This window comes from Anomalospiza imberbis, chromosome 27 (assembly GCF_031753505.1).
Source record: "Anomalospiza imberbis isolate Cuckoo-Finch-1a 21T00152 chromosome 27, ASM3175350v1, whole genome shotgun sequence".
Classification (NCBI taxonomy): domain Eukaryota; kingdom Metazoa; phylum Chordata; class Aves; order Passeriformes; family Viduidae; genus Anomalospiza; species Anomalospiza imberbis.
In genome coordinates, this window is record NC_089707.1 from 2,526,689 (window position 1) to 2,547,360 (window position 20,672).

At 50.8% G+C, this 20,672-nt stretch overlaps 1 protein-coding gene across 3 annotated transcripts in view; it reads right to left on the minus strand.

Moving 5' to 3' along the window:
* The window catches only part of ARHGEF18 (Rho/Rac guanine nucleotide exchange factor 18), a 49,664-nt gene that overhangs the window by 27,663 nt on the left and 1,329 nt on the right, over positions 1-20,672 (minus strand). Inside the window, exons 2-10 of one of the 3 annotated variants that reach the window (XM_068173832.1) lie at positions 16,650-16,786; positions 15,853-16,352; positions 14,039-14,246; positions 13,269-13,383; positions 12,580-12,637; positions 12,322-12,366; positions 11,958-12,038; positions 11,491-11,596; positions 10,788-10,962 (exon numbers count right to left, since the gene is read on the minus strand). In XM_068173832.1, coding sequence (XP_068029933.1) covers positions 10,788-10,962; positions 11,491-11,596; positions 11,958-12,038; positions 12,322-12,366; positions 12,580-12,637; positions 13,269-13,383; positions 14,039-14,246; positions 15,853-16,352; positions 16,650-16,786 — 1,425 coding nt within the window. Of the gene's footprint in view, positions 1-3,477; positions 3,628-10,787; positions 10,963-11,490; positions 11,597-11,957; positions 12,039-12,321; positions 12,367-12,579; positions 12,638-13,268; positions 13,384-14,038; positions 14,247-15,852; positions 16,449-16,649; positions 16,787-20,672 lie in introns of those variants that run through there. The other 2 variants (XM_068173830.1, XM_068173831.1) reach the window with 2 other exon arrangements.

Sequence of the window (20,672 nt, forward strand, 5' to 3'; positions counted from 1 at the left end):
TCTGAAAATGGTATCAGAGAACTGCAGGGTGAAAAAAACAGCAAAGAGAAGAATGAGAGATGTGAGGGACAGGGGACAGCAAAGAAGGGACAGGAACCTGCACACATGGAAGCTGATGTTTAAGAGCAGAAATACACATGAAGGGTTCTTCACAGGTGTAGAGAAATAACAGATCTCTAACAGGTGTATAGAAATACCAGATTTCTATCTTTTCCAGTCATCCAGAGTAAAGCAGCAACAAACTGACAAAAAAATTATTTTTGCATTTACCATCAGTAGAATTTGGTCTTAATCAGATCAAGAATTTGGGAAGGTCCAAAAAAAAAAAAAAAAAAGAAAAAGAAAAACAGGCGGTTCTGTCAGCAAGTGCTTCCCAAACTGGAGAGGCACAGAAGATATTCCTGAGAAAGGCAGAGATAAAAATGCAGAGGACTGCAGCCAGGCTCTTCCTTGTCTTCTCCTCCCTCAGTCACTCACTGAGCAGCAAGAAGATTAATTTGGCAAGGAAAAACAGCCCCCCCCAAAGGATTCCATCTTGATACAGACTGTGCGGAAGGGCTGCAGCTCTGGCCAGTGCTGCCAACACCAAAGTGCCAACACACTGAGAAGGTCCAAGGATTTGGGTCACCTTGACTTGATGGGGACAGGAGCACCACTACTACAGCTGAGGGTACCAGAGCAGCTGAACCACCCAGCGTGGAAACAGAGCAAACCCACCAGGGTTGCTCCTGGGCTTTAATCAACAGATTTGAAATTAAGGCTGAGAATTTTGAAAGCATCACATTATCCCAGATCTGCTTACTACAGCAACTGTCACTCACTTGAAGCATTTTGCAGGGGCCTGTGCCAAAGATGACCTAATGAGTGACTAAAGGACCTCAACCAGTAAAGAAGTATTTAAGACTAAAAGGCTCATAAACATTAGAAAAAATCCTGTTCATGGCTGAGGGCAACAAATTTACTATCTGGTATAATAAAAAACATTTCCCTTATTAATGAGATGTTTTCCCAATGGCTCACAGAATGTAATTTACAACCTAGGAGCATTTTATTGGAGCCATTACAACACCCAAAAGCATCACCCTATTCACACTAGGAGAGGGCAACAAACCTGGCTGGAAAGGGGCAGGCAAAAACATTTTTTCCCCCAGCTGGAATACCTTCCAGGGGATCAGACACTGCCAATGTCCTATAAATGTCTTCCAGAATTGGATTCCAGGACAAATCTATGACTCACCAGACATTATGAGCACTATGACCCTGACCTTTGGTCTGGAACAGTACTGCCCAATAAAATAACTCTTAAAAGGCCATTTGAAAACAACAACTCGCAAACAAAAATGCTGTGATTAATCTAAAATTCTATATTGACTTTCTTTATCTCAAAGATTTTTTTGTTTATTTTTTAAATGACAGATTAAAACCAAACCACTTTAAAGCAGCTAAGTTCAAACAGGGACAAACTTTAACAGTGCTTCTAATGATACAAGGAGTCCAAGGATATTCACCACCTATGGAATCCAGCCAGCTGAAAAGAGCCAAGGACAAAATAGCTTCCTTGTGAAATTAGTAATTTTAATATTTTTTTCCTGTCTTCAACTGTCCAATGCTTTGGGGATCAAAAATAATCTCTTCCCTCCTTCCTCACCCTTACACCACAAAGGGAACTCCTCCCTCATGAACTGACAAAGGAAACAACCCTCATATGAATGATTAACACAGAACATAAACTCTGCATTTATAAACAGAGATGTACAACACAACAGCCAAGAAACATTTCAAACCACCACATCATTCCAGAAAAAGCAGAGTGACTGATAAAACTTCTCAGGAAAGAGGAGGCGTTTCATTGGAACACGAGGAAGTTTCTGTATTGGGTAAATCCAGGTCAGGTACACTGAGGAACTAGGAGCAGATTTCACTTTGTCCTAGTGGCTCCAGTGGTTGATGTTTACTTGTTTTCTCACTTGTCTAATTACGCAGAGGCAGAAACCAAAAACTGGAAGGGTGCAGGAAGATGAGATACTTCACATTCTGAAACAGAGACAGTACACGCCAGAGAGCAACAGCACTAAATTATCAAGTTTCAGCCTCCCTGTTAGAGCATTCCTCTTTGTCTCCAAAACAACCTATAATTACTTGCTCACTGTATCTGGTTTTATTGTCAAAATATCAACTGGATGAAGCAGAGAGAGGGGTTGTGAGATTCCCAACAATGCAAATTTTGGTGGCCACAGGGTTTTCTTTAGGCACAGAAACACATAAACAACCAATACTTCTGTTTTTTAAACAATGCCAAATAAAATCTGCATGTTATCCTAAAAGAAAGAGGAGTCTCAAGTCAATTCTCTCCAGCTGAACCCTTCCCCCAGTCTACGCTATAGAACTGAAGCAGCAACTATGACAATCATAAAAGGTATTTAAAATATTTCATAGGTAAACAGTAGGTGGAACTGCAACACACAATGTCCGATGGCTCCTGTCTGAGAGCCATGTTTCACGGGTTTCTTTTATTTTACCGTGCCAAAGAGAAACTATTACTTTTATAAAATTAAACAAGAAGGGCCAAATAAAAAAGCCTCCCATAAAACTCTCTTAAGAGGGGAGTGAAAAGGAATTAAGAAGCAGCCCTTTTTTCTCTTGGTGGCACACCAAATCTTCGAATAATATTCCGAAATTGTGCTTATTTATTAGAGCAGCAAAACGAAATATAGCACCAGAAACATTCAGAAAGCTGTTTGTTCGAATGCCTGCCTGTTTCCCTGCTCCTCCTCCAAAATCCATCACCACTCCTAGCTCCTGCTGGCGTTTCCTTTCAGCACACAAAAGCTAAGCTGATACCATCTCCCGCTCCTCTCTCCAAGGAGCCAGAGATGTGGAATATTCAAAATGGGTCAGTCTTCGCAACTGTGGACAAACGGAAGCTTTCACCACTTTTCCCCTAAAGCATTTAAGGTCTCCTCACGCACATCCCAGACTTTTCTCGCTGCTGCAGCACCAGTACACACAATGTGTGTAATAACCGAGAGGACGAGGTGCGGGATATAATGATCACAAGGATGCTCAGACTCAAGCTATGGCATAAAGAAAGCCGGTTTCACACAGGCTACAGCCGCTCGCCTCCCTACCGCACGCAGCAACATTTTTCACTCCTCCCGCAGTCCTTTAAAGAGCTTTCTACTATAAACACTGCATCTTTCAAGCTGCGTCCCGTCCCGCAGCTGAAGCCCTGAGCTGCACAGGTCGGGACTGCGGTAAACCTGAGGGATTGGGGCAAAGCGAAGATCAAGCCGCTGTCCCGGCCAAACGCCGGGACCCCTTGGAGCCCTCTGAGCCCCCGCTGCCCGCACAGGGACCGGGGCCGGGCGGTCCCCGCGCCGCGGCCCCGGAGAGGGGGTGCCGGTGCTCGGGGGCTCGCTAGGGCCGGGGGGAGCGGAGCCAGGGGCCGGCGGGGGCGCTGACAGCCCGGTCTCTTACCGGACTCCCCGGGGAGCCGCCGGTTCCCTCTCGGTCCCGGGAGCCGCCGCCACAGCAACAGGAAACGCCCCCGTGTCCCGGAAGGAAAAATGGGAATGAGGGTGCGCCTGCGCGCCGCAGCACGGCCGGGCAGGGTCCCGGCACCTCGGGGACAGCGCAGGGACGGCCTGGGGCCGTGCCTTGCCCTCAGGGAGCGCACACAGACAGCATCAGCCCGCGCTTCCCCCTCAGGGAGACCGCGCGAGCACCCGCAGCCCGCACGCTCCTCTCAGGGAGGGCTCACGGACACCCGCAAGCCGTGGTTTCCTCTCAGGGAGGGCTCACGGACACCCTCAACCTGTGTTTTTCTCTCAGGGAGGGCACACGGACACCCTCAAGCCGTGGTTTCCTCTCAGGGAGGGCACACGGACACCCTCAACCTGTTTTTTTCTCTCAGGGAGGGCACACGGACACCCTCAAGCCGTAGTTTCCCCTCAGAGAGGGTACACGGACACTCTCAACCTGTGTTTTTCTCTCAGGGAGGGCACACGGACACTCTCAAGCCGTGGTTTTCTCTCAGGGAGGGCACACGGACACCCTCAAAGCCGTGGTTTCCCCTCAGAGAGGGCACACGGACACCCTCAACCTGTGTTTTTCTCTCAGGGAGGGCACACGGACACTCTCAAGCCATGGTTTCCCCTCAGAGAGGGCACACGGACACCCTCAACCTGTGTTTTTCTCTCAGGGAGGGCACACGGACACCCTCAAGCCGTGGTTTCCTCTCAGGGAGGGCTCACGGACACCCTCAACCTGTGTTTTTCTCTCAGGGAGGGCACACGGACACCCTCAAAGCCGTGGTTTCCTCTCAGGGAGGGCACATGGACACTCTCAAGCTGTGGTTTCCCCTCAGAGAGGGCACACAGACACCCTCAAGCCGTGGTTTCCTCTCAGGGAGGGCACACGGACACTCTCAAGCCGTGGTTTCCTCTCAGGGAGGGCACACGGACACCCTCAACCTGTGTTTTTCTCTCAGGGAGGGCACACGGACACCCTCAAGCCGTGGTTTCCCCTCAGAGAGGGCACACGGACACCCTCAACCTGTTTTTTTCTCTCAGGGAGGGCACACGGACACTCTCAAGCCGTGGTTTCCCTTCAGAGAGGGTACACGGACACCCTCAAGCCGTGGTTTCCCCTCAGAGAGGGCACATGGACACCCTCAACCTGTGTTTTTCTCTCAGGGAGGGCACACGGACACTCTTAACCCCGAACTTTTCCCTCAAGGAAGGCACTGGCCGTCCATATCCCTCTCTTACCCCTCAGGGAGGGCATGAGCATCCTTAGCCCACAAGCTTCTCTCAAGGAGGGCACACAGACATCCCCGTTTTCCCCTCAGGGACGCCATGAGCACCCGCAGGCCGTGCCCACTACCCAGGGAGAGCACAGGGGCACCCTTAGCCTGCTCCTTCCCTCGGGAAGAGCACACGCAGCCCTGACCCACACTTTCCCCTCAGGGAGGGCACATGGCCACCCTTAGCCTGCGTTTTCCTTCAGGAAGGGTACAACTACCCACAGCCTCTGCCTTCCTTGAGAGAGGGCACTCCTCAGGGTGGAGCGGCGCCCTCCATGCCATCCTTTGACCCCCTCGTTCCCCTCATGGAGGACACAGCCGTTCCAGCCCCTCAGGGATGGCAGAGCCTCTCATGGCTCTTGCTTTCCCCTCAGGGACGGCACACGTCTCCATTGACCTGCCCTTTTCCCTCAGGGAGGGCACACAGTCCTTCCAGCCCTGCACTTTCCAGCAGGGGAAGCAGAGCCACCCCCATCCCTCACTTTCCTTCAGGGAGGGCACATGGCCAGCCATAGGCTGCTGCTTTCTCCTGAAGGGAGGGCACAGGGCCCCAACACACATCTCCCTCAGGAGATGCATGAGCATCCTCAGCCTGTGCTTTATCCTCAGGGAGGGCACATCACCATCCATTGCCTGATCCTTCCTCCTGCAGGGACGGCATGGCCACCCATAGCACTTTCCCTCAGGAAGGGCACAGGGCCCGCAACCTGCATGTCCCCCTCAGGGACACCGTGAGCGTCCTCAGCCTACACCTTCCCCTCAGGGAGGACACATGGCTGCCCAGAAATCATGACTTCTCTGAGGGAAGACACATGGCCCACACTTTCCCCTCAGGGGGAGCACAAAATTCCTCCCAGACTAAAGAGGCCCCTAAAGGATGGGATGTGGCAACCCAGTGACACCTTCAGCATGGCACTTCATATGTGTTTGCACATCGCCTGGGACTTGAAATACACAATTTGTTATTAAAAGCCCAGTGGGAGTTGCCATCCCAACGTGCTGGAGTGTTTATGAACACCCTGCCAAGGCAAGGCTACACTGCCCGGAGGGTTGGCAGGTGGTGGCTTCCCTATCTGCCTCTCAACAGCCAGTGCCTGCGCCAGCCTTTGTCAGTGACCCCTGCACAGACAAACGATGACAGGAAAGGGGAATTATCTTCCCTAGCAGGAGATCCATGCACTGACTCGTAGAACCAAACTGCTTGCTGGAAAAAGACCTTTCCCCTGACACCAATAAGCTAGCACAGGGCTGCTGGAGTACTCAGTGCAGGCAGGAAAACTGGGAAGAGCTCACCACCCAACCTCCTCTCCCGATTTCACTGAGGATTTAAAATACTGATCAAAAGTTTGTTATATTTTAAATCACACATATCCTACTTGTCTGTTATGCTTGAAAACACAACATACACAGTTACAAAACAAACTTCCCTCTCAAAATCCACCCTGCAGCCTTCCCCATGCTGCTTTGAAAGAACCTGCCACTTTTTGGGCTGGAGATGTGATGAACTCCTGCCATGGGGCCAATGTGATCTCTGGTTTCCACACTGACACCTGTTTAATCGATTTTATTTTTATCTTCATCTCATAGTTGCAAGCTTTTCCAAAATGTTCCCTTTTGTGCTGCTTCTCTACAGGACTGAGTACACTGAAGTCCCAGTTGTTTATTGGGGCCTGTCACCACTACAGAGAAATGATCATTACATAAAGCAGTTTGGGGGTAAACAGCTGGCTGTCACTTGATGACTGATTAATCCTTAGGCACTTCAAACTTTGTGCTTTGCTGTAATATAAAAGTAAAGCACTGCAGATTGCCCAACTGCAGCTGTCATGGAGAGAACATGCTGTGCTTGTGCGGCCTCAGGGCATCGCCACAAAATCAGTGCAAAATCTGGCACAGCAGCCAGCTCCAAGACTCCGTTGCTTACAGCTAAGGTTTGCATTGCAAAGAAGAGAAGGGTACCAGCTGTCTAATCCTGTGTAATTCTGTAAGAGCAAAAGATTTCTTCCTGAATGTGTCTCAGGTTGATTACTGTCCTTATGCATTTGTCAGCCCGAGTGTACAAGATCTTGAGGTTTTATCAGGGAATGCAAGGAGCAGCATTTGGAGATGTTCCAGATCAAGGAACTACTGCCCAGAAAGAAAAAGAAAGTGAAAAGCAGAAAAGGAGAAGCACTGAGAATAGGATAGTCTTTGGTTTCCTTTTCTAAGCCCACTCGAGCTGGCTGAGCCAGCTCTGTGTCAGGACACTCAGCTCAGTCAGTGTTTCCTCTGCAACCAGCGCTGCAGCTGCTTTCACATTTGCTTCAGATCCTGCTCCATTGCCTCAGAACCACCTTAACCCACAGCCCGACGTAGCCGCTCTGGTTTTGCCTCTGTTTATTTGGATTCCTGTCAGTAATAGTTTATTCCAAGTGGGACTCCCAGTCCATTTATCACTGTCATCATGTTACAGCAGCCAAACGTCCTTTTCCCCCCCAAAACAGAAGATTTTTGGCAGCTGTGCCTCTCTACGGAAAGGCAAAGTTCCAGGTTGTCTGCTGCTTTTCAGATTTCTCAGAACTCTGTGTGGGCTGTGAACAGAAATTTCAGGATAGAAAATCAAGTCATTCCTCCTTATCATAAGCCAAAACTATCCTTCACCTATTAGCTCATTAGTGCTGCACTGGGAATCCAAAAGCAAAACCCTGCAGGCACAAGTGCCGAGTGAAAGGTGAATTTCAGCCCAAATTTCAGGTCTAAACCAAAAGTTATTCCAGCCTCTCCTTGGCCATGGGTAGAGGATGTTTGCCTGACAAACTGCAGAAATCTGTGTCCTCTCCCATTCTCGTTGTGAGAAAGGAAATGGTTTTCCAAACCTCTTTCACAATGTGCCTTAAATAAATCCTGGAGACCCATTACAGCAACCAGTTAGAGATCAGCCAGTGCACTGAAGCAGCCACCAAGGGTCAGCCTAGGACAGGTGGACAGTCCAGCACAGCCTGTATTGTTCAGGAAGATTCATTAAACTGAGCACCTTCTCTTAAAGAAGAGGAGTTTGTCTGAAACCTGCCAAACTCTGGTCACAGCTACAGGTTTCCTTGGGAGAGGATGGTCAGTCTGACACCCCTGTGGGGGCCTGGGCTCTGTCTTTCCTATGAAGTAATAGAAATTAATTCTCAACTAAAGATGTAGAAATTCCACCTCTAACCCAGTGCTCAAGCTCAAGGGAAGCAATCCTCCTTCCATCTGTATTCCACAGCATATCCTTGGCTTGCCTCCACGGCACAGCCTCCTTGGAGAGCTCTCCTCCTGTCAGGGCTTCCCTGGGACTCATCTAACTCTTGTTGTATAAACTCTGGAAGCGTGTTTATAAGAGAGGATTAATTTAGGCACAGAACCTTCTCACCCATGATAGCAAAGGCTCAAGAGGTGCCTTCTCATTTCCAGGTGAACAATAAACCTAGGGACTCACAGCTCATTGTTTACGTAACGGCAGAGTTTGGGTGGCCACTGTTGTCTAGATCCCTGTGTCTGCAATCATTCCTCTTTGTTTTTCATCCCTACCAGGCTCCTAACTGCACATCTGTGAGCTGCAGAGACTCTCCTGAATCTCTACTCTCAACAGACAGCACAGCCTTCTTCTCTCCTGGGAGTCTCTGTGTTGTGTGGGGTGAGGATAGATGGGAGGAATCAGTGGAAGAGAGAAACAAATTACCATGTACCAGGCTATCCGAGCTGCCCGCTTTCTTCACAGCTCACACACGTTTCTAGCAGAACAATGTTTTTTTGTTCTGACTTAAATGCAGAATTCCTCCTCCTGTTATTATCTCTAACAAGAAGAGCTCTCGCTCCTCCAGCTCATCACATCCATGGAAGTCACCAGACCTTTTGTGTCTACTGGACAGTGTAAAGACCTCAGGCTTGCAATCATTCTTCCATCCTTCCTCCCACTTCAGCTTATCCCTTGCTTTAACCACCATCTTTTCCCGTGTTTTCCACGAGCCCGTTTTGCCTTGGACCACGTGGTGGTGCTGCAGTTAAAAATACCACGGAGGCAACAACCGCAACAGCAGCACCTGACCAGCGATGGGCCGAGGGCTGGCCGGGGGCCAAAGCGCGGGGATGGTCAAATGCGAATCCACGAGGAGAGAACAAGAGGCACTGCCAAATACCCTCACATCCTGTCAGCTCTGTCAGGCTCAGCCTGAGCCTGACAGAGCTGCTCACACTTCGGAAAAGTAGGCCTGCCGCTCCAGCTTTCCGGTGGCCACGGAGCTTGCTGTCCCAGAGCTCTATGAGGGACTAGTCAGGAGACCACTCTCTGCTCCGAGCTGCAGTAACGGGAGCTGCTGATACCAACTACCAGCTCAGCAGCAGCTCGCAAAGGTTTCAGCCCAGCATCATCCAAATATAGGTACTCTCAGGCCATCAGCTGTCACACCACAAGTCCCAGCCCATCTCTCACCACAGACAGGCCATTAATTTTAATGGACATCTCAGAGCCCTGCTCGATTGTTCAGCCTCAGTTCAAGCCACTGCAAAGGGAATATTACAAAACAAGCTATGCTGCTCTGCTGCCTGTGTTAGCCTGGGCAGCCAAGAGCCAAAGGAGATGTCACAGAGTCCCAAACACAAACCAGTGCCTCAGCCACCTCAGAGTTTTTCTCCTGAACGTTCACAAGACAGAACACAGATTCCTTATGGAAGGGCTGGAAAACAAGGTGAAAGTTACCATAACTCATGTACAGTCCCTGTGTATTTATGATGGACAAGCCATGCTGAGCCACACTCTCATTTCAACAGCCAACTCCTACTCCAGATGACAGATCTCCAGAGGGTTGTCCAGAGGAGAATCACTCACACTAAATGCCCTCAGAGTTCCCAAGACCATTCAGAGCATGGCTGCATGCTCATGGGTATCAAGGGCTGTCTGCATTCTCCCAGGTTAAGATATTTTTGTAAAGCAGCATGCAGGACTGCAAACAGAGCCTCTGGCTGGGAGATTCCTCACACAGGAATGACAAGGCACAACTCTGCCTCCTCCCATTAAATTTCTGTTTTCTCTAAATATCCGCAAAGCTCTTGTTCAGCTCCCTGCTTCCTAATTTTTGCTGTGATGCCTGAAAAATGCTCACTAATAGCCAGCTCTGTGCCCCTTTTCAGTTTCCCTCCAGCTGCCCTGAAGGGAAAATATATTTCTCACCACACATGTCCAAGGGCAATCAGTCCCTTTATGCCCCAGAAAGGCTTTACTGACCTTAAGAGCCTCTGAGAGAGCAAGCATTGCTTGAGGGTACAGGGTGGAGAAAGAGAGCAATCCTTTTATTTCCAGACAATTTTATCTGCCCACAGACAATCCCTTGGGAATTAAAACATTCTTCAGTGCCCTGAGCACCTGCCCCAAAGAGGAAGGACAGGGTTTGTCAGCCAAAGCCATGCCACAGTGGATGCAGTGGGAGCACAGAGGCCCATGCACGCTGGCACTACTTAGAGCTGAAAAGCAGCAGTCTTACCCATGCACGTCCTGGGAGGCAACATTTGCCTTTTTGTTAGTTAATAAAATTTTGGATGCTCTAGAAATCCCTGTGCCCGTGCACAGGGCAGATGCTGAGCTGACACATCACTGTGGCTATGCAAAACAGCCTAAAAGATCCAGCTACACTCAGGCAGTTGGGACATTTGTTCAGGCAAAGCAGAACTTCATGATAAAAAAGAAATTAGTAAAAGAGAAGTTGACCTAGAACCTTCCTTGGGGGAAAGGGGCAGGAAATGGTCAAGTGGCCAAAGAAAATGAGGATAAATTATTGCCAGGCAGGATTCAGAGATTGTTTAGGCTATTTAGAGAAACAACCAAGCCAGGCCAAGCATAGTGGTGGGGTAGAGTCGAGCCAGGCAGAGAAGTGAAGCAATCCAGGGAGTGGTTTAGGCAGGAGAACAGCCTGGGCTGGAGGGCAGGTGGGGAGTGCAGGCTGGGGCAGAGCCAGGCAGTGACAGCCATACTCACTCAGGCACTGCAGACCACTTTTATTCCCAAGAGGTTTGGCACACAGTGAGCAGCTGGTGCAACTGGAGAAAACCCCTGGCACGAGCTGGTGCCCATTCATATCTTTACACCTCTCTTTCGTCTCCTTTGTTTCTTTCTCCTTCTCTCTCTCCTTGAGCTGCTCTTTGTTCTTACCCTGGAAGGAGAGAAGAATACAGCTCAGTCACAGGCCTTGCACTGCCCACACGTTCCTTTCCCCCTTTCCCCACTGTACAAGCGAGCAGAGAGCTGGTGAGCAGCAGGTATAGCGGGATGGCGGTGCTTTTCCCAAATGCCTTCCCAAGGCTTGGGCCAGTCCCTCTAGTCTAAGTCCATTTGTGATGAAGGGCAGGACACACTTGGCTGTCCCTCTGCAGGCTCCTCCTGCCACAAAGAGTGATCCAGGCAGTCACCCAGCCAAGGCGCTCTTCTTGCTGTGCACAACAGTGCCAAGGCAGCATAAGAGCATCCAGAACGTGCCCTGGAGCAAGGAGGGTTGGAATTCAGGGATCACTCAGTCCCACACACTACTACTACTTCGGGGGTCACAGTGCATCTGCTGACCAACATAGAGGCCTCAGCCATCCCAAAGCAATCCAGCTAACTCTTCCCTACGGTCAGATCCCCTTTTCTACTTGAAAAATTTAACAATTCCTTCCACAAATTCAACATCTCTCTCTCTCACCTTATCCTTCTGCCAGGATCCAGTGACTCGGCTCCGCAGGGAACTCAGACGTCGCATCACCTTTGTGCCCTTCTCTGCTTTATCGCTCTTCCCACTGTCCTCATTTCTGAAAGGAGACCAAAATATCTTTAAAAGGGGGAAATTCACTAACCAAGCCCAGCTTAGGGAGATCACTGATGAAGTTCATTGAAGCATTACTTTAGGACCCTAAGTGTGAGCTTTCCATCTCCTGGAGGATCTGGTTTGGCATCAGCTATGTCACTAATTAGTGATACACTTGCAAATAAGGAGCTGAACTTTCAAACTATGTGTGCAGTTTCTGTTCAGTGCCACACTCTTGGCTGAACCCCTGCAGATACCAGTGTCCTGCACACAGGAGTAGTGGGGCAATAGAGCTTAGATGGAGGGGACTCGAAATCAGTCTGCTCTCAGAACACAAAGTGTGTGTCACCCGCTGTCTCACTTACTCATTAGACAGGAACTCAAACCAAGTGAGGTTCTGCTGGGAAGAATCGCTGCCTTCTTGCACACAAGCTCTCTGCTTCACCCTGGGTGGGGAAAAGGCATCAGACACAGCAAAGAGCACAAGAGCAGAACTTCTGGCTCAGCTGAAAGGCTCATTTTCTAGATGGGGCAGGAACATTTTTGGAGTTACCGAGGAGGCACATGAAATGCCCCTTCTCCTTGCAATTCTACCCTGGTTTCAGTGGAATAAATCAATAATTCTGGTACCCTGGGGATTTGCCCCTCAAGGGATGAAATGTCCTTTTCCAGGTGTGTCTTAGGCAGACCTATGACCTCCCCACATGTCCCTGTCCCAGACACACTTACCCATGGTAATGTTTCAGCTCCTGAAGTACCTTCTGGACAATTAACCTACCAAGGATGGGACAAGAGAAAAGCAAGGGATTAGAAAATATCCTTGTACAGACATTCTGCACCCCACATAGCCTCAGGTGCTGGTTTATGACCAACTGCTCAGCTGTGCCCCAGCACGGAGTGGGATTTCCTTTGTTGTTGCATCCTCAGTAGCTCAGATACACTTAAAAATCTCCCTCATCTCAAACCAGCAGGACTGACAATACCTACACGTGGTCTGGGGACACGTGGTCCTTCTCCAGCATCTCCAGAGCAGGGGGTTCAACACCTGGAACACAAAATGCTCTCAGCAAGGATCCTGGTTTGCTTCTGCAGAGCACCACCTTGCAATCTATGCAACTGGACCCTGTTAATCACGCTGGGCTCCCACTCTGTCTCGACTGGTGAGAAAGGAATGCCAGGACCAGTTAGGGAAGGAGTTTCTGCTCTACATTTCTGTGAGGGAAGTAAAGGCTAGATCACTTTTCTGTGTCATTCCTCCCCTCCCCAGTCTGTATATTTGCTGCTGAGGGTCCTGCTTGCAGTAGGGTAGGAGCTGGTGCCACCCCAGAGCCCTTCCCCATGACAGCCAGACTCTCCTCCACTTCCCAGGCTCCGAAATCACCACATTTTTCTCCAGGGCAATCCTCACAGGTGGGACTCAAGTAGGGAGTGACCAATGCACTGGCCACAGGGAGGTTATGTGGCAATGTGTCACTGGGGATGGGCACGTCTGAGCTGAGACTGTGCCGCTAGCCAGGGCCAGACTCAGAACCAGCTTGGCTTTGTATTTCGGGAGCTCCTGGGAACACATGGAAGGGAAAGCAGAGGCTGCCCACACTTCCAGAGGCTACAGCTCCAGTTTTTTATCTTCTTAATCACACCTTGAACCCATTTAATGGCATAAAGTCTATACCAACCTTCCACAGCTGGAAGAGAAGTGTTGGAACTGTGAGGTATCTGAGGGGAGGCAATGGTCTCACAGGCTGATGGGACAGACTTGGACCTCAGTCTCTTCCCACTGCTGACACATTTCTGGAGAAGTAAAAAGTCACAGAAATCTTTGGTGCTTTGTGCACCAAGGGAGCCTCCATCATGGCTGATTCCTCACCCTTTCCCTCTTGTTTTATCAGAGTTATGATGCAGGAGAACATTGGGCCCAGCTGTTTGTTGGCTCCAGGAAAGCTGGAGCAAGTGACACTCGTGCCTGAAACCTTCTTAGGCACTTCTCACTTTTAGTGGACATGCAGCACCATGATGCAATTGTCCTTTTAATATTAATTGAATCTAAAGGTATTCCCCAGAGCAAAACAGCGTGTAAGGGACGTGTGTGTGGGGGTGTGTGACACTGCTGTCTTCAACTACCTGACAGAGGATTAGAGAGGAGATAGGGCCAAACTGTTCTTAGAGCTGCAGTGACAGGACAAGAGGCAACAGGCACAAGGGAAGGGAAATTCCAGCTGAATATATGGCAAAAGAGGGCTTTACTACAGTCAGCTCCCAGGGCCTTTATCCCACAAGATGGGACAGTTTATCTGAAAAGGCCCATCCATGCTGAGATTCCTGCAGACCTCCTGGTTCCACACCGGCACTGAAGGAGTCCAGCTTGCAGCTGATACCTGTGTATGCTGCTTTTCTGCACCCTCAGCTTGCCCTGTTGCCCCCATGCCCAGCCCTCCACACTCACCACCTCCTGCAAGCTGGGGCTGGCCACGAGGTCTGGGTGCAGTGGCTCTATCTCCACTTTGATCACTGTGCCACCCCGGCTGCTGCTCCAGGCTCCCCGTTCTCCTTTGGGCAGCTGAAGGGACACATGAGGCTGGAGGCAGGACTGGCTCCTCTTCTCCACATCATCCTGCTCTGGGTCACTGCCCAGCTCTGTGACATCCAGGCTGAACCTAATCAGGGGGCAGGAAGAAGCCTCAGAGCAGACCTGAGCAGACCTGACACACTGTACCCAGCATGGCACAGCCCCTGCAATGTCCCTGCCTGGGTGGTCCTAACAACCTCATGCAACTGGGACAAGGAGGCACCCCACAGCAGGCATGAGGGAAAGGAAATGACAGGAAGTGTCAGCCTGGACACCAAGTCCTGAGCCTGCTAAAAACAGCTTCTCTGACTGCCACCAGTGAGTCCCCAGCTCCCTGGTCACCCAGGATGTTTAGTGCTGATCTCTTAGCAACCCCTGAGACTGTGCAGCCACCCTGGCAGCAGCCTGTCCTGCCTGCCCCAGAGCTGCTGCCCTGTCAGCTGCCATCCAGGAAAGTCCCTCTGGGTATTTAGAAGTGGCAGATGATGGCAGATTATCACATCACCACTGTGGCATCATGCCATAAATCCTTCTCCCACCAGGGCCCAGATTTAAGGAAGGAAAAAAATTATTTTCTAGGAAATGAGGGGTGGACCAGCTCCCCCAGTGCCTCACAGTGTCCTGCACACCAAGTGCTGTTGCAGTGACAACACAGAAGCAAAATTATGGCTAAAGCTCAGTGGAAAATCTTAGTGTCTGCATGGGTTCTGTCTGCAGATCACTGTCACTTCATTCCTGCTGCCACAGGCAGGCTTCAGGAAGTGTTTGCTTAGGGAACAGTGGGGTATATTCCCCTTCCCTGGCCTCCTGCTCACACATGCTTCATCACCCAGCAAGGAGACAGAACGTGTCCCTGACACCGACAGCCACTCCGTGCCACTGTTGCTCATGTGCCTGTTACAGCATAAACTGTGAATGATCCATGGCACATGGGACAACAATAGGTCTGAGAACCGAAGTCTGAGCTTGATAGAGGACTGCCAAGATTTCAGGCTGAGATAATTTTAGGGTACCGTATAAGGAGGAGAGATAAAAATAGTCCTTGCTGGCTTGCACCTAAATCCCAGTCAGCTGGGAGATCAATACATTTGTCAGCAGGGAAAGCATTCCTGGAGGAACCTGGAGCTCAAGGCATTCATGTGGCAGGAGCAGAGGATGGTAGGAATGCCAGGCCTGACTCTGCTCCCAGCCAGGGCTCAGCACCGTGCTACAAACACAACCTCTTCTGCAGCCACGTGGAGGGCAGAGGGCTGGAGCACAGCACAGTGCTCCACCAAGCAGGCACAGGCCCCACCAAGCCAACTCGCAGACAAGAAGAAAAAGGATTTGACAGAGCTCTCTTAATCCCTCTTTGATGGGAAAAATTCCCTTTGAGCCAGAGGATGGAGGTCATCGGGGCAACTGATGCTGTTCAAGATTCCCTCCAGACAGAAAAGAGAGATCCTCTTCTCAGCCCCAAGACCAGGAAAAGAGGGTCTTCCTACTTCCAAGGAGACATTAAAGCCTCTTGCTGCCCTAGCACTTCCTCTTCCACATCCCACCCAACATGAGCAGTGGGTGTCCAGCTGCTCTGGCAGATGCTGACAGGCGAGGGAGACCACCCAGCAGCATCTGGAGCTACGAGCAGTGTGATGTTCAGCCTCACCCCTCCATTGCATTGCGTACGTCAAATATCACTCACGGTCCCGCCGTACCTGCGCCTGCAGTCCACGGGTGACACAGGGCTCTCCCAGCTGTGCCTCCGGGAGGTGGACATCGATCTCACCAGCGTGGGGAAGGAATCCTGGGCCTCCTGCAGGTCCAGCTCACTGTCTGCTTCTGCAGGACGCTCAGAAGTGCTGGTCCCATCATCTGGAATGGCTGCACAGGAGCACAGGTGGCCTTTGTTCAGAAAACGACAGTCGGCCTCACCATAACGTACTGAGCAGGAAACGGGATTGGAAAAAGCAACATCCACAGACAGTTTGCTCAGAGCCCTTGGTCTCTCTTCCAATGAGCGAAGGGCAGACACAGTCTGGGATCCTTGTTCTGGCTGTGCTGCCGTGTCTGGCGCTGTTTTGGCAGACGGTGGGCTCAGGAGTCCCAGATCTTTGTAATACTCCGTGCCGTGGAGAGCAGAGTCTGAGAGGAGATCCTCTGTGCTGCTGTGCAAGTCTGCTGCTGGCACATCCAGCTCTGTGGAAGACGAGTCCTCCTGCAAAGGCAGCAGAAATCCTCTGAGAGCCTCACACCAACTCTGCAAAGGGACACCTCCCATGCAGAAACTGGGGTGCAGAGCAGAGCCAGACTTGCAAGTGACTTTCTAATAGCCACCCTCCCCTGCTGTCCATCACAGCAACATAACCTTGTATTCCTTGACAATCTGGACCAGTACCACTTTCCCCCATTCCTACTCCACCACAAACCCCTCTGGATGTGGTGCTGACCACCCAGTTTTCTGTTCCTGATCTCTGCCTTGCATGGTGGTAGCAGCAGGAAAGAGGACACTTGCCTTCTCTTCAGCCATGCTGGTGCAGAAGGAATCATCCTCAGCAATCAGGGATGGGAGGAAGCTTTTGGAGGTGGGATACTCCAAGGCAGGGCTGTGGTGGTCAGTGAATTCCTGTAAGCATGGCTTGCAGTCAGACCCTGCAAGACAGAGAAGGTCTCAGCAGATAACCAGACATCTGGGAGGGATGGAAAATCAGCTGCACACCCACAGGTGACATCAGGCAGCACTGAAATGCTCCACGTGCCCTCTGCTCCTTCACAGACAGGCAGTGCCAGGCAATCTCCAGACCACAGCAGCCTTGATCCTGTAGGAACCTGGTGCAGGGATTTCCTGCCAGCAGAAACCTCATCCCTCTGCAGAAACCTCATCCCTGCAGCATGTGCAAGGGGACAGACCAGGCTTGCACTGTCCCAGCCAGACCCTCATAGGGTGTCCTATGCTGCAGAGGCTTTTTCCACAGTAAAAGAATTAAACGCATTTCGATGTCTGTTTTTGACATTATGGACCTTTGAATAGAAATCTAGGAATAAAAATACTGACGGTGGTTTTATTTTCATCCATAAGGAATAAAGGATGCCTGGGTGGGTGGGTAATCAAGAGTGCTGGGAGGCAATTTGGTGGCTCCAGACAACCCTGAATATGCAGAGCAGTACCAGGAGCACATAATTCTCCTGGTTCCGGATCACTCCTCTGGATTTTCCCCAGGCAGGAGTGTGAACCTGAGTGTCTGTATACCATCTGATAACTCACTGAGAAACAAACCAAGGTCTGGATGTGTTTGTGGTACAATAGATGGTCCAGCTGACTGAAGCACATTCCTGCGGAGCGAGACACACTGTAAACCTTAGCCACAATCCCTGAACCATAGCATGACTCATGGAGGCTTTTTATTCCTTCGGGACACACACAGCTGAGGCAAAGGGAGAAAAGCCAGGCCGTTGGCTGAAGCACTGTGGTGGATCTCTGAAGATGCAGAGAACAACAGCAAGAGACTGTGAGCAGCCGTATCTATCCAATGGGAAAAACCAGCAGGAAACTGCTAGAAACCCATCACACTCCAGGAAAATCAAGCATAAAAACATTAATGTAAGGAAGACATTGTTAAAAAACGCACTCTTGGAAAGCTTGCATCCTGCTGTGGATTATAAAGCTACACAATTCAGCCAGGAATTGCATGGTGCCAACTAAAAAAAGGCAGCAAACGTGAGGGAGAGTTTGGAGGTTTGTTCCTTGGATCCCTTTGCACACTGCAGATGCCAGATTTTCTGTTTTAAGGAGCATTTGGTGTGTTCAAATATGTGTGATGGTTTCAAGTGAAGGACTATAAATAATATAGAAAGAAAACACTTCTGAAGGCACTATTTTAATTGAGGGGTTTCTAGCTACAAGACCAGGGAAAATTTGAATTAGGCTTTCTAGCAAGGCTGTAAAATTTACTTCACATGACATTTTTAATGAATAGTCCAATTCTTGCCCAGGATGTCCCTGAGCTGCATCTGCAACTGGAAGAGATTTAGTGAGCTATTAAACATCAACTTTTGCTTTCCTCAGTGCACCTGGATTCAGCTTGCAATCAAAAATCAGAATTTTGAAGTGAATACACCCTTGAACCAGCACAGATTTTGGCATGAACTTGTAGCAAACAGCAGCCAAAGCTCTCAGCGGGCAGTGAATATCACTGAAGCCCCCAGACAGGCCGGGATGATGGCTGAGGTAGAATGGACCCACGGGGAGCAACCAGGAGGTGGGGAGCATCACAAAGAGGCCAGGACAAATGGTGCCTCCCCTCATACCAATCCAAAGACGGGAGAAAAAGGAGATTCCCTGCTCTCGCCATCCCTTCCGCAGTGAACTACCCACAGGGAGAGCAGCAAAGCCCTGGGAGGCAGCAGGAGCTGGCAAGGGCTGTGGCCTGACAGAGGCCAGAGTCCTGGACTGAAAGTTTAACTAAAACAAGGAGATTTTTCCTCCCAAGCAGTGTCCAGCCATCCCCTCAAGGCTACTCTGGGCCTGCACCAAGCTCCATGCAGCTCTAAAGTGGATCCCTGGAACAGAGTCAGCTCCTTGGAGGCCTGGAAAACATTCCCTGAGCTCTGCCTGTGCCATGCAGGGCTCAGGATTTGGCCAAGGCATAGGCTGCAGTCAACAGACCCAGTCCAGATCCACCAAAGGACTTAAATCCTCCTCGGAGGCTTCAGACACTCGGTTCAACACGCGATAAATCAGAGCTGGGGTCGGGGCAGCGGCGCGCGGCGCACGGGCGGCTGCCGTGGGGACACCATTTTAGGCAATGTGTAAGCACCAGCCACGGCACTGCCAGGCTCCCTCTTCAGAGGCTGGGCTGGCACCGTGCATGGAGCAGGCGCTTGGGCAAGGGGGTGATGGAGGAGCTCATGGGGAGAAATGCCTTCAGCCGTCGGGTTGTGGGATGGTGGGTGAGGAAGTTCGAGCATGGAGCGCACATAGGAAGGAGACAGGTCTCGGGGGCTGTGAACATCCCCATATCAATGATCAAGGTGGTTGCCAATGTGTCAGCAAGTGTGGCAAACTCTGGAGCACCTTGAGTCTCCCGTACTCTGCCCTCGAGCCTGTCTGGAAGGACCCAGGCTCCAGCATGGTGGCAAGAGGACAGGGAATCTTGGCCCCCCAGGCTCTGGCAGACAGCAGCAGTCACCTTTCCTCAGCTGAAGCTGGAGATGGGATAACAAAATGACACTTTCAAGAACAAATGCTGTTTGCTTTAGGAGAACATTAAGCAGATTAGGTATTGCAGTTGCTTAATTCGTCTCTGGCTGGAAACCATAAAAGGTTATTGCTGCAGGGAGCAGCCTCCTCAGAGGAATTCCCAGGGCAGAGCTGGAGAGGAAGCATCGCTTTCTGGGCTGGGATGGTTCCTGCACTTTGCCAGAGCTTCCCACGGGTGAAACATGATGATTCTGGGCTGCTGTGTGGGGAGGAAGGAAGCAATGACAGGCATGTGACAGTCTGGGATGGTCTCAGAGGGTTTGATGCTGTGGGGACAGCATGATCAGCTGGCTGAGCTGCTCTGGCTCAGGGAAGAAGGCTTCATGCTGTTCTAACTGTGCCCAAGGCCACTGGGATCCCAACAGAGATTTTCCTAATTCCAATTCAGACCTCCAGTCAAATCCTCCCTCCTGTAGCTGGCTGTGCTGATTTCCCTCAGACAGGCTGGTCACTGGAGCTGCACCCACAAGTGTCACAGCAGGTGACAGCACCAGAGCAGCCAGCGCTGGAACAAGCCCTGCCCGCAGTGTCCCAGTGTCCCATCCTCACCTGCCTGTCTCTTGGCTTGGTGCAGGATGCTGCATGTCCCCAAGTGACCCTGTTGCCAGGCTGGCGCTGGGAGGGGACACGTCAGAGGAAAACATGGATGTGAGCTCTGGCCACACCAGTCACATCCTCCAACATCAAACATTGTCTGCATTCCCACTGGGGAAAGACCACACCAAACACGGCAGGACAAAGGCACCGGGCAGTTCTGCTGCATGAAACAATCCCAGGAGGAAGGAAAAATGAGAATGTCCAGGCATTTCCTAGCAGTCAGGGATAGAGATTGTTGGGAAACCATGGAGAGCATCATAGACATGAAATAAAAATGATTCCATCCTCCCCTGACCCACCCCTGCCCTCCTGGCCCTGCACCAGCAGGCCCTGGCCCTAGCCCTTCAAGTATCTTGTTGCAGGGTGTCCAGAGCTATAGGGAAAAACCTCTGGAAAGCAAATGCCGAACTCCCCATGCCAAGATGGGCTGAAGTGCAGTCCCTTGCCTGGCTTGGGCCCCTGATGGCCAGCCCTGGCAGCAGTGGGGATTGGCTCTGGGCAGGAGCAGGGAAGATAAGCTGTCCCACACTGTAACACACTGTACAGAGCCACCGCCTTATCACCACACTGCTGGGGCCAGGCTCTTGGGCACGGAGAGCAGAGGAGCAGGGAGCTGGGACTGCTCTCTGCTGTCTCTCAGCTGAAGGGTCTCAGCAGGGCTGAGGGGGTTCGCAGCCCCTC